At 36.3% G+C, this 14,120-nt stretch overlaps 1 protein-coding gene across 4 annotated transcripts in view; it reads right to left on the bottom strand.

Annotated features, from left to right (window-relative positions):
* PCDH11X (protocadherin 11 X-linked) overlaps positions 1 to 14,120 on the bottom strand; it is a 507,363-nt gene that overhangs the window by 442,718 nt on the left and 50,525 nt on the right. For all 4 annotated transcript variants that reach the window (XM_074915248.1, XM_074915249.1, XM_074915247.1 and 1 more), the window contains exon 2: positions 13,361 to 13,944. In XM_074915248.1, coding sequence (XP_074771349.1) covers positions 13,361 to 13,900 — 540 coding nt within the window. In that variant the 5' untranslated portion in view covers positions 13,901 to 13,944. The remainder of the gene's footprint in view (positions 1 to 13,360; positions 13,945 to 14,120) is intronic.

Genomic DNA, 14,120 nt, shown 5'->3' on the forward strand with positions numbered 1-14,120 from the left:
CAATAATACACATCACATTAATAGAGCCAACAATTATAGCACAATGTGAGAAAAACGTATTTCAATGCTGACAGCTGATGACTCAGAATTCATTCCTGTTACCAATGTTTCTTCTTGTTTCTTTAAAATTGTCTGAAATGCTCTTTGCTACATGTCCCAGCTTCAAAAGCTCTACGGGACTTCAGTGTTCAGACCAATTATATTTCTGGGCTAGAGAATATAAATTACTTTGTAATAAACCTTTCTTTCAGGAATAAAAATAACCATACTAATGCAGTCAAGTACCACGATCCATGGCTGACACTTGATTTAAATGTATTCTTTGATAGCTAAAAGAATATGATTTTGGACTTACCTATTTCTGCTCTCTGTACTTCCTCTTGAAAGGAAGAGGAATATTACATAGAGTGTATTTGAGGGAAAAACATCTAGGATTATTTAAATCTCTATCACTAACATCCAATATTAGAAAGCTAAAAGCAAAATAAAAGTTAATAACATATGATTATTGTAAAAGCTTCTTCAATCTTTTGTGGTTTTTTATGGCAGCTAAAACCAGGAAAAACTGAAACTAACTCTATTATCAAAACTTAAAAATTGGAAATCTTCATCCTTCCCAAAAACAGAGGTCATAGAAAAGTGAGTTGGACAAAAGAAAAATCTGCAAGTTTTGTGAATATTCTCATAGTTATTTTTTCTTTTTTTTACTGAACATTTTGAAAAGAGTACTATTTTTTTCGTCTTCTCACATGTATATGCGTAAAAGAGAATGATTCATGAATAACTTGGAATTTTTGATAATAATAATTGCAATAATTTTAGGATTTGCATGTAGTCTGCTGGAAGCCTAATTCAAGGTTTCTCATGATAGTCATCCAAAATACAAGTAGAATATGTATTGATGCATTTACTACAAAAACTAAAAGAAGCCAAAAAAAAAAAAAAAATCCTCACAAAATTAATCTGAAACGAGAACTACTACGGATCCAAAGAACTTTTACATTCCATGCAGCAATACAGGGTATGATTAGTCTAACTTCTTCTAGAACTTGTGATAATTATTTTTAATTTAGTAAAAAAAATAAATGGTCTTTAAATGTAATGTGTTTCATGCTTGGACAGTGATAGCTCTTGCTGCCTGAGCTGCTTGACAGCTCTCTTAAGCAATAAGGTTCTTATTTAGTAATAAACAAATATAGTGACAAACTTTTAAACTAAGAATATTACCAAAAAGATTAAAAATACTGTTGGATACATTGGTGATGACTACTATATCAATAAGAAAATCAGTCAGTCTAACTAACGTAATTAATAAATAAATGGTCTGAAATTCAGAAACCTATGTCTGGTCATTCTTTAAAGATAAAATAGGGGCCAAAGAGAAACATCTTTATTCACAGATACTGACACTGAATACATAAAAATAATGTACCAGCACAATGGTGGTAAAATCTCGGGGTATTTTGAAAAGGCTCCTACCTCTTTCCTTTGTGACATACAAAATACGAAGTCTTTAAAGTAGTGTAGATTTTGAGACAGTAGTAAAGATTATGGGTGCAGTATAATTTGTCCTAAGTGCACTGTTAGCAACCTGCCAGAATATATAAAATTGCTAAATATATATATAGTCTAAGCCACAATTATTTCTTCTCCTGCATCTGACAAAAAATTTCCCAGAAGAGGTAATTTGTTAGCACTGTTCTCACCTCTCAGATCTGGGGAAAGATAACAGCCAAAAATCTGAAAGCCATATTTGATTCCTACGTATTCCGCGGGGCCCGGATCTATGCAAAGCAGGTTGGACAGATGGATGTCCAGCAGCAGAGGAAAGAGAGACACAAAGACATCAAGTGACTTATCTCACAGAGTCAAAAACAGGCTTCTGCACCCCTTGCTGGATAGCTGTAAGATCAGTGTGTGTCCTGCCAGCTACATTTGGTAGCAAACAACTGCTGCCTCGCTGGAAGGACACACAGGTTAGGGAGGTAGAAAATCAAAGGCAAATGGGAACATGTGATGAAATTTTAGGCCTCTGAAATTCTTGCAAGTTGTCTGAAAATCATTATCAAGTAAAACTCAGCAGAGATCTCCTGAATTCTTCACTTTTCTCTATCCTTTTCATTATACTGTAAAGCATCAAGAGCATCTTAATGTATCAGGAAAACACACAGTGATGTCCTCTCCACCCAATTACTTTGGTGGCAAATTTGGGGTTCATTTCTACGTACAGTTTTCAAAATTGTTCTAATTTTAAAAACTGTACATATAGGTTAAATAATGATCAGGAGCTGGTTTTATAATTGATAAAATCATTTACTCCTCAAAAGCACTGATAAATTTATTTCATTTCCGACTGCACAGGTATTGATTTTCCAGTGACTGAATTTCAATGTTAGACTGGCTCAAGGAAAGCTAATCATATAGCTGTAAAAACTAAAATTTCAATTTAGAATTTTTTACTCACATATATTATTAAATATAGCCCCCAGGAAGAGTGTGAAGTATGTTGAGGCACAGCGCACATTTCTGCTATCCTACCTCAAATTCATTTTCCAAGTAGGGACACAGTTAGACCCAAGAAATCTATGTGCAACTTTAACAGCAGCACACTCTGTAGCAATATTCAATTAAAACTGTTGCCTTCCTGCTCACATCTTGTAGAAAGAAAAAAATAGAGAAAGCAAAATAAAATAAAAGTAATAGTTTCTTACCCTCTGAAACTGAGGAGGATTTTATGGCAAGCATAACACAAGGAAATGTTCAAGACTCAAGGCAGCTTCTATTGAAATCAAATGAAGTCTTGAGCAAGTGACCAGTAAAACTCAATCATGGCTTCAGTTTTAACTTTCAGAGGGATCTTCCTAGAGAATTTTATTGATTGTCTGCACTTATAAAATGTGTAGCCAATAATTTTTGCAATTAACTTGTGGAAAAAAGACCACCTCATCTTCAGTGATCCTTCAGCACTTTTTAAAAGACTTTAACTGTCTACAATCACATGTTTCATAAACCCCCACGTTTAAAATTCTCTTAAGCCAGACTTTTTTGAGCTACCAGCATTGATGTGTTTCTTTCCTCCAAGTAGCTCATAAGATATAGCTATTCAAAACCAAATAAGTACATTAAAAAAAAACCCTGTCCTCCAGCTAAGCATGACTAGCATCTAAACCTACAGGAAAGGGCAAAAAAATGTTTTTGGTACTGTTCCTTATGTGAAACCTTTCAAGACCTTCAGAAAGTTCAGTTAATGAGTGACCTTACTTTGAATCTTGTAACACAAAAATGACATATGGAAAACACTATTTCTGTCATAAACTTACACCTGTAGTCAATTCAGATATTGCTGACATACGAAATTTTGGCAACCTGTAAAGATTTTAAAAGCATTCATAAAAAAACAAAACTAAGTTTGGAAAAATCGGTTGAACGTGAAATATGAGTTTACCGATTTTGAACATGACAGTCAATATTTTTTCTATAAATTTGCCTCAGAGGTGCATTACATTGCCATTGTAAACAGAAATTCACCATTCACATGAGGATAAGCAGTTACACTGAAGTAAGAATACAATACACTTCTCGTAACTTTGCTTGACATTGCATATTTGCAGTTTCAATATCATGCATATATGCAAACCAAACTAATTTTATTGAGATACATTGGGGTTTTGTTACAGCTTTTATTCTGGTTTACTGTTGAGAGCATTATAGATTGTGTAACTGGCGATTTCTCTCCACATAAATGAAAATGATGCTTTTACTCAAGGTATTTTGAGAAAATATTAATTTCTAAGAGTTGTCTTCATTTCAAGAGGACTATGCAAACAAATCCTTAGTGTATTGTGTTCCGAAAGCATCACCATATCTGCGTTAACTAGCATACTGATCTGTGTGGACATCAGCAAAAGATAATATTCATATAAGATAGATGAAGTGAAGATCTCCATTTGACAGATTTGTGCCTTCCAGCTTGAGTCTATCATCCTTCCCACACAGAGACATGCTAAGTTATATATTATTGTTTCATGACAGCTAGTGTGAAAATCAGAGCCTTGAATGCAAAAAGATACACCAACTTGTCCCTCACCCTAACTCACTGAACTTACTGTGCCTGGAAGCAAGACTTTCTCCTCTAGTCTTCAGTCAGTCCCCTAAAGGGATGTCAGGATAATGGAACCTGACAGTTTTACAGTAATAATGCCATAAACCACCCTAAAGGAGCCTTGTATCAACGAACAAGCAGCAATTACCTTGACTCACTACCACCAGTCAGTAGTAGAGTTTTATCTACTTAAGAGACACTAATTCACAGCTGTAAGAATGCAAATCAGATGTTTTCCCCTTTAAAAATCAGATCCAGGGACTTTTTCCAAAAAATGTTCATAAATGACCACTTACCTGTCTGGATCTCTCAGTATTTTTATTCTACAACAAAACCTCCTCATAAGGATCATATACTCTCATATTTCTGATATTAAGAAAAACGGGGGGATGGTGGGGGGGCTTTGTAAGGAGGTTGATGTTTGAACCTGTTGATCAACGTCATAAAATAATGAAAATAGTCTCATGATGCAAAGATTATGTAAAAGGATTTTGAAGTAATAGATCTATGTAAATGAAAGAGATTTTTTTTTTTAATTCCTTATGTTCCTGAAGTAATTGGAAAACAGTGAGAAGCAAATATATTTCACTAGATGTCCAAGGATAATGACAAATGTAAGGGATAAGAATTAAACCTAAAATATTTATAATTTCTCTCTCAGACCACCTTCCAAATTCTCCTGTAATTAATAATAGAAAATAAGATTAAAATGCAAGTTATTTGTCCCTTCCATTATTTGCACAGGAGCTTTTCAAGATTTTAGGATGTCACTTAGCACTCATAAGCATCCCTCAAGTTTCTGTATCTCATTTCATACCTTATTTCAGCTGATGTCATTTTATCCAAGACCCTAAACCTACCTGACCAAGACATGAGAAATGGTAGTAGGGAGCCAGTTAGTTTTCACCTAAACTGAAAGCCAGATAAACTCTCTATTCCATTCTATTTGAACTATTCCTTATTTCTTCAATATACCTTTGATATCATAAGGAAACTGGTAACAAGAAAATTCCGCACATCTTTGATATTAGGATTTAACATTAAGAACTTTTACAGTTTTCAATATTAACAGCTCTTTCTCTCTCATCTCTCAAGAACAATATAAGGGGTTACCTAAATATATCCCAGCCTAAGTCATTTAATGTGTTCTTTAGAGCATTAACAAATACTTGCTGTGCACTCCCAAATCTTCACTGGAAAGGCTCACTGCAGGTTCCTTTTATGAGAAGGTGCAGGGGTAGAAGTTGTGCAGGGTAAGTTAGGTTGGTATACAGGTAAAAATAATACAGAAATGCTGGGTGAGGGGACTGTTGCATAAAATAAGTTCAGAAACAAAGCTATTATCAGGCCTAATTGTATCTATCAGACAAAAGTCTGAATGAAAGGAAAAATCAATCACTTCTGAAAATATCTTTACTTTTCAAGAACTGATTTCTAGAGTAAAGGACACTTACTTATGAAGTTAACTCTAAAACTGTTGTGTCAAAGTTATTACTTCATCTGCAACTAACTGAGGTTTCTGGAACAAAAAAGGCTCTCTCCCAACCAGAGCTTCACAGAGTCAGCATCTGCAACTACACAACGGTACTAAGGACAACATTAACTAACCCACATAATCATTTGGAAGTGGTATGTATTTGTGAATAGTTTTAGACTCTGCGAGGCTTAATCTTTAAAAGACTTGAGCCTTTTTACTTTATCTGAACTTCCCTATAGCTACAGAGTAACTTTCAAATTTAGCCCTGTTGTACAGCACATTACTACTTCTTGAGTAGAATAATAAAAAAACCAAAAACCCACAAAACAAAAAAACCACAACCACCAAAAAACAAAACCCACATAAAAAAAAGTCCTAAGTTGATTCGAAGGTAGGTGCCAAGATCTAACAGAAATCTGCAATGGCACTTCAATCTCTACAAATGTATATTAAAGAAATAAGACTTACAACCAACATCTATTTGTGAGGTTGGCCATCTCAGCAAGTAGCATTTGTAAATCTTCAAGGGACTGCTGAAATTCTTGTCACTTCAGATGGTAATTATACACGTCTCAGTGGAAAAGACGAGAGGGAACCACCCATGTGAAAAAACTGAAGCTATGTTATAACATTAAAAAAATACACTGATCTAGCAGGAACAGAGAAAGGCAAAGATGTTTCTGTTCTGATCTATTCCCCACTGCCACTGTGGACCTAGGAAAAAAAGTACTCAGCATCATTCAAAAGACAGCCTGTCTGTCCTAGAAAACCTCTCTCTTCTAAAGGGCAGCTAAAAGTTACCTTAGAAAGACAACATGTCCAACTCTCCATATTTATTAAATTACAGGCACTAGAGGATGACCTTAGAGCCTGACTGGAGTGCAACTCCAGAACAAAAAACTTCCTAAATCTATTTTTGAGCTCCCTAAATCTATTACTTTCCCCATCTATGCTGGCACATTAAATGGGAACGAAGACACAGTTCTGTTAACCAAATATATTAAATATTATACATATGAGACATTACAATAAAGATGGAAGTTATCCCATCCTGCAAAGTTATGCAGAATGAAATCCCTATGCTAATAATTCAATTAAGGGACTCTGAAGTAAGAAAAACAAGCCAAAATCTTAGTCTAAGCTACATGTCAGTGGGAGGAAAACAAAAACACACACAATCATTAAATGCTTTCTTAACATGCATCTTATTTTCACCTTGTATATAAGCACTGTCAGATCTAGGATTTAACAAAGCCATTATTTCTCAGTTTTAAGTTCAAATACCTAAGTGCTATTGTTACCTGGGACATCAATACATGTGTAATTGATTTTTGTTTTAGTGTCAGTGAATCCTGAAATATCACTGACCAGCTAGCCTTTCTCCACCGACAAGAAAGAAATACTGAAAAGTCATTGTTATCTTATGAAGAAGTCAAGAAACTTCCTATCTGAAGCATGTATTTTCCTGGATAAGTTTGCAGAATGAAAATTCTTGGGATCTTTAATAGCCATCATGTACAATTCAGCCATATGTCCCTTACACAATTACTAGAAAGAGTTCCTAATAAAAAAAGAAATCAGAAAGTGCAAAACCACTTTGCTACTAGTGGGTTACCATAAATTTACAAAGGTCTTTTCATAATGTGAGAGTAATGAAGTTGGAATTTACCTAATCTTATTAATGTGTAACTGCAATATTCAATAAAACCTGACAATATTAATAAATGTCTGCTTACATGTAGAAAAAGCTCTATCTTGGCAGTTTTTTCACAGAAGGCAGATGTTAATAACAACCACCTCAGGCTTTCTGTGACCTATTTAAAGGGCCAACACACCACTTCATTGTCCTCTCATGCTGCTGAAGCCTACACAGAAGAATCACCCACATTAATTTCAGTATGATCAGCTGTGGCATGCTCCCTCATTCAAACATGGTTTGAGAGTAAAAGTGAGGGTTGCTGATTCAGCTTCCACTTAAAGGAATGAAAGAATAAAAAAAGGACAGAAAAGTTTGAGCAGATGATGCTTGGGCCAGCGAAGATGATCTGATGAACATCTGTGTTAAGAAAATGTAAGTCTGTGTCACTGTGCACTGAGTTTGCAGGGACGTTAGCTGTGATTTCTTCCTTTCTCTTTATATACTGAACCACTCAGATAGTATTGGTGAAACATTAAAACACAAACAGGCCACAGAAAGTTTCATTTGTCCTCCTTCACTGTGAGTTTTTGACTATCAAATTTGTACCACTGCTTATGATACGATTATCAACAGTGATTTCATTAATCTCACTTTCTGGTTCTGATTTAACTACAAATCTAGTCTTGCTCTGTAATTTTGATTTAACTACCTTCCTAGCTTTCCTTTTACATAAAACACATCTCCTTCCATCCTTGAATTTCACAATCAGTGACATTAGTTTCTTGATCCAGAACTACTGTGAGGCTCAAAAATAACCTAGTTGCAATAGCAGGCTTGAAATATGGTGAAGATTCATGATCTGCATCTTCCACGAGTCATGGAATTTATAAACTGTATCAGAAAGAAGGAGAAAGCTTCAATTGAAAGACATCACAAGAGATGATCTACAGTAGCAAGAGGTAACTCTCCTCATCAGAGGCAAGACTGACGTGTTGTGAGACTGAGTAAGAATCTATTTTGTCAGATTACAGAGGTATGAACTGACAGCTACAAAAAGATTATTATATTATTCTAGAAAGAAGGCAGCAGCTGCTTCTGACGATAAGTAAATACAGGAAAATTACTGTAATAGGTAAGAGTAATGGAACTATAGCAGTAGCACCAATCTAATTTCCCCCCAAACTGCGACAGATTAAAGCAACAACCTATTAGCACACAGGATTAGCTCACAGAAGAAAATGCTCTGCTCCTGTAAGAGCAGAGTTATGCTTTCACTCTGGTTCACTGCTAACTGGGTGTTGTTGCGCCTATGCAACATTTAGTGTATGCAGTATACCCACTTAACAAGACATCTTAAGTAATAATTTAATTAAAACATGCACTTATATGAAGCCTTTTGGAAGTACACTCCATTACAGTGCTTAGAGCTGGAATTCTATTCAAAACCTGCTCTGAAACAGCTCCCCTTTCTAACATCTAAGAGAACAAAGAAATGCTTCACACTAAAATCTTCACAGTCAAAGCAGAGGCCTGTGACATCTGTAAATTCTAAGTATATTAATCAGGTTATACTAAATATTAGCTTGCCTTGAACTCCTATATAACCATACTGAAATAGTGTAATCAACAGCAGCATGCAAGTATTTTCAACACTGTGGTGGTATTGTCAGACACAATGTACATTTCATATCAATGTGTAAGCGATGCGAATGCCCTGAAGAGGTGAACAAAGACCTGTAGGTTAAGCTGCCTACTGGGGTTAAACCAGAACATTAGTATTTGTAGATTCATCCTTAATCAGAAATCACTGCTTATTAACTTTTCAATTTAAAATCTGCTCTTGCATCCCACTGTTTTAACATACTACTTCTGTTTATGAATGCCCATCTCTCTTTTTCCCTATCATTCCCAGTTAACACTTTAAGTAGTTATCTCAGCTGAGACAAAATCACTGTTTTTCCACCTGTCCATTTCTTTCTCTTAATTACTTCACTGACTTAGCTGCCCCTTTGACCACCTGCTACTATCACTGTTATGTCAACTTTCTACCTAATCTAAACTTGGAGCTATTTCTCATTTTAAATGCTTTTTATTTTTAAATCATAAGTAATTAATTCACCCTCATTAGCCTTGTTCACAGTAAACATTGTTTACCATTTGTCATCTGAACTCTTAATGTGATGCTATCCACTGCCAGCTTTGGGCACCTCAGCAGAGAAACAGCAAGGTGCCTTACATGACTGCTTCCTGGAAACCCTCTGTTCTATGTCGGCGGGCAGGGGGGAAGAAAAGAACTACATGTAATGTTAAAGCATCACTACTTTTAAATAATTCAGTATTTGTAAACTTCTACCAGAGCCACTCTTGGTCAATTACTAGGTCTATTATGTTGGCTGTGTGGAAGATACTTGCAAATTTTTAAAACTAATTTTCTAAATAAGAAAACAATTCAGAAGCTATCCAAAAAACACATTTTGATCTTTCCTTAAAACAGAACAAACCAAACCCACAGCTTTCCTTAGAACATCTCTTAGAACCTAACCTCCACATAACTCCTAAGTCTTACAAGAAGAAATGCAGAGGTTAAGTAAAACTGTTGTCGTCTTAGATTTCAGGCAGCATATAGTTGAATCACAGACACATGGAGTTTTGGACTTACAGTACCATGAATCAGTTACGTATAAAGAAATTATTTTCTATTAAGGTACATTTTGAAAAAATGCAGGCAGGTAAAAATTACCTGACTGCTAATTTGTGTGACAATGAAAGTGCTCTCTTGTATTAAGTAAATCAAATCCTGTGTTACGAAACTTCCAAGTAATGCTGAACCCAAAATACAACAATACTTTTTCTACAATGTTCCGTTTTCTTCTATTTTAAAACAATTTTTAGAAAGAAGCAGGGGATTACAACAACAGGAAGGTCTGTCTTTCAGTTAAAATACTATCATTAATTACCTGCTTTTCAAGAGAAACTGCATACAACAATCACATGCAACTTTTTCACATACTTTAAGAGGGGCAGTAAGGCAAGTGAAACAAACTGAGGAAATACTGTAACCACATGACTGTTACCTTCCCAATGAGATACAGAATTGAGAAAAATGTGTTTAAAACCTACAAGGTATTCAGCTGAGTTTGTAGTACGTTTATTCCTTTTTAGAAATTGTTATGGCAAACATCTCTTTATCTTCTGGCAAAATAGGCCTGGCTTCACACAGACAATAAGCACATTTCAGCTAAACTTTTTTTAAAAACTGAAATATAACTGAAGAACTTTCTCTTCATTGCACGGCTTGTCAAGTTGCTATTACTTTCTCTAAAATATAGAGCAACACATTTGACTCTGTTGCCGCACACATACTAAAGCATCAGCCTTTGTGCTTCTACAAAGTGATTTGCAGATCTTATCTCCCACTCCCCTGCCATCCTCCTGGTGTGCCGCCCTGCCCATTATCTCCATATCTGGTGCTTCCCAACATTCCCCACAACAGTGTCATATCAGCCCTGCTAGACTCATCCTGTTTGGAACGCACGACAATTTCACGCGCTGCTGTTTCCCCACTTTTCTGTACGCTGGTTATAAAAGGAAGGAAAATGTCAATGCACATCAGAAGCCGTAAGACATTGGTATCTTCAAAGCGTATCCCCCAAACCAGCAGAGGATAACCACATGAGAAGGGCATTTGGGGAAGAAAGCAAGCAACACTAGCCTTGTGCTCCTGCCACCCTCCCTCCCAGCATTTCAGTGTCAGCCAGGAAAGAGTTTGCAGGCACCACCACTCTTCTCTTCCATTTTCATCTCCCTGTCCTTCTCCAGTGACAGATGGATCTTTGTATGTGCTACACTCCCTGCCTGCTCACCAGAATCCTTCATTTCTACTACCTTTTTTTCCCTCTTCGTATATGATCACTTTTGGTATTAACATTGTAAAAGCTACCAATGGAATAACATCTGGACATTACTATTCCAAACGGTGTCTGACTGTCATAAACTGCTGCTCAGTTTTACAGATACTTTCCAAGGTATGTGAAATTGCTGGCTTATTTGAAGGCAATGGATCCATAACTCAAAAAGTACCTGACCAACAGGCATGCAAGAGAAAAATGCAATTACTTTATTTAGGAGATCTGTCTACAGGGCTGTGATTTTACAAATTATTTTGGTTGCGGCACATCTAGCACAAGAATTCAGAACTTTCAATCCATAGTTGTACGTGTTCATACTCATCACCTTTCTTTTCCTTATGTGTCAAAGGCAGTTTTTCAGAGACACTTGAATAAACATGCAACTGGTTATATTATTTCTTTTTTCACCCTAATTCAAATACAAAATTATTTGAGGGTTTGGGGTTTTTATTTAAATTATTTGCACATCTCCTGGTGAAACCTGTCTCTCTGGAAAACATTCTGATCTCACATTAGATCTTTAGACAAGGCCTGACACCCTACAGTACTTTTGGTACAGAGCTGTAGCTTGTATTTTAGATGAGCTCCCACTTGTGTGATACAAATATGCTACCATTCTGCTGATCTGTTACATTCTGTTTCTGAACACACAGTCCAAAAATAAACTCACAAAACAAGACTGCTATTGTGGTGATCTGAACTGTTTGTTGCTCACTCAATCCCAGGGACTCCTGATTTTGCTGTTTTCTATTTTCTTCCTTTTTCTACAATAACAGCACATTTCTCTCAGATATATTAACATTTCTCTATTCAGACCTTGCATTATTTTGCCACATTTTGTCTGTAGCCCTGGATTTTTATTTTCTACTCCTACTGTTATTTACTTAATATACTGTTATTCATTCCCCAGATTCTCATTTAAAATGTCAAATAAAGAAAACTGCATCTTACTAGATGCTTCTGGTTATGCATCTAAAAAAAACCCAACACACACATGTAGATTTGTCTGCTCTCAGAATAACCTAGGAATTTAAAAGTTTTGAAGAGCTTACTACAAAGACCTCAAACTTCATAGTAAGTTCTTGAAAAGTTTTAAATTCCTAGGCTACACTGAGAACCAACAGACATATGTGAGTTTTTTTTCTTAGATATCTAACCAGAAGTGTCCAGTGGGATGCAGTTTTCTGAAAAAGATTTTTATGTCTGTCACTAGTTAGTACCCACACTGCCACAACTACTTCAGGTTGTAAGCGATTTAAAAGAGCTAAAATAAGGCAGCAGTTTATTTTTTCTAAGAAGTACTAATATCAGTGAATATTAGCTATCAGGTCAATCAAGCAATATATTGGTCATTCCAGTCAGTAATGACAGTGTCAGGTTGGGTCCTGAGCAGTTGAACCACCTGATAGTTCCCTACTCTAAATCAAGGGAAGTGAAAACATTTGCAGCTTCCAAGATAATAACCCAACAATTTTCGGGTAAGTTCCTTTCTTGTTCTAAACCCTCTACTTAAGTAAAATCAAATGCAAGTAATCCTTTATTTAGCAATCACACACTTACACACCACAGGTTTACATGTTATTCTTTTGTTCCCTAATTGCAATTCTACTGTTATTTGCTAGAAAGAGTAAAAGAGCAAGAATATGAAATTTCTTCACTTACAAGGCCATTGGCACTGCTATCCCTGTATTCATGCTTACCTTGGCCTTTCCTCTGCCCAGACACGATGCCCACCCAAACATTACAAAGCTGCTTTGAGAAATGGACTCTCTTTCATTCTGGAATAGCTCATCAGTATACAGGTGAGTATCACATCACGTAAGCCTCTGTGCTAAGTTCTACCGCTCAAATCTAACAGTCATGCAAGAGGGAGACATAAACCCAATCCAAAATACTGTTGCGCTTGGCACTGTCATGCTGGTGGCAGTAGGAACACATCTTTAATAGTCTAAGACTGTTTAGACAAAGTGTACAAACGCTCTGAGTGCTGGTGGAGGGTTCGTGAAGACATGCATGTTTCACCATACTGTTACACAGACAGACATACATATACACAAGCAGCTTTCCACAAAGTGAAGATATGATGCACTAGAAAGCACTCAGGGGTATAGATTAACATTTCAAGACATGTATATGCAGTGCACAGCTTTTACTTCTGATGGGTTGATGAGGACTGGCAACATTTGTGGGAAGACACTAACACAGAGTGTAATAGAAGAATGGAAGAAACCCACCTTAAGGAGTTCATAATGTTGAATACCATTCACACCAATGTCCGGATCGACGGCAGATGGGACAGAATAGCGAGAATTAATTGCTGTGTTTTCAGGGATAGAGATGTTAATGACTGTTGAGGGGAAGAGGGGGGCATTGTCATTTATATCCTCTATTAGGAATCTGATCTTGACCAGTCTGAAAACTTCATCAGGCAGAACAGCAACCTCCACTTCATAAAAGCAGCGATTCTCAGTAAAGATGCCAGAGCACAGCTTCTCTCGGTCTATGCGGTTTGCAGTTGTGAATATCTCTCCCGTGTTCTCCTCCACCCGTACTAACGGTACATCCCCGGTCTTATACACAAGTTTGAACTGTAGCGGTGAGGAAAGGGGCACATCTGGGTCCAGCGTTAGGTTAAGATCCTTGAGCAAATTGCCAATGAGGACATTTTCAGGCAGTTCTTCCCGCACGGTATAATTCTTCTCCTGTGCGCCAGATTGAAATACAATACAGGCTAATAAGACTGCCAAGAGGTAGGTTCCAGACAGTAAGTCCATCTCCAGAATGACTAATGAGTATTCGTGTAGAACACCAAGAGTAGCTGGAAAAAGGAAAAGAAAGAAAGATAAATTCTTAAAAATTTACAGAATATTGTGCTCTTAAAGGGATGGAGACATGAAAGAAGTACCTATCCTATAGCAAATAACCTGAGCTGTTTGAAAACCCTATTAGTAAAGTGATATTTGACTTAATCCTTCATAAAATGTATAAAATTTC

This window comes from Athene noctua, chromosome 11 (genome assembly GCF_965140245.1).
Source record: "Athene noctua chromosome 11, bAthNoc1.hap1.1, whole genome shotgun sequence".
In the NCBI taxonomy this organism is placed as follows: Eukaryota; Metazoa; Chordata; class Aves; order Strigiformes; family Strigidae; genus Athene; species Athene noctua.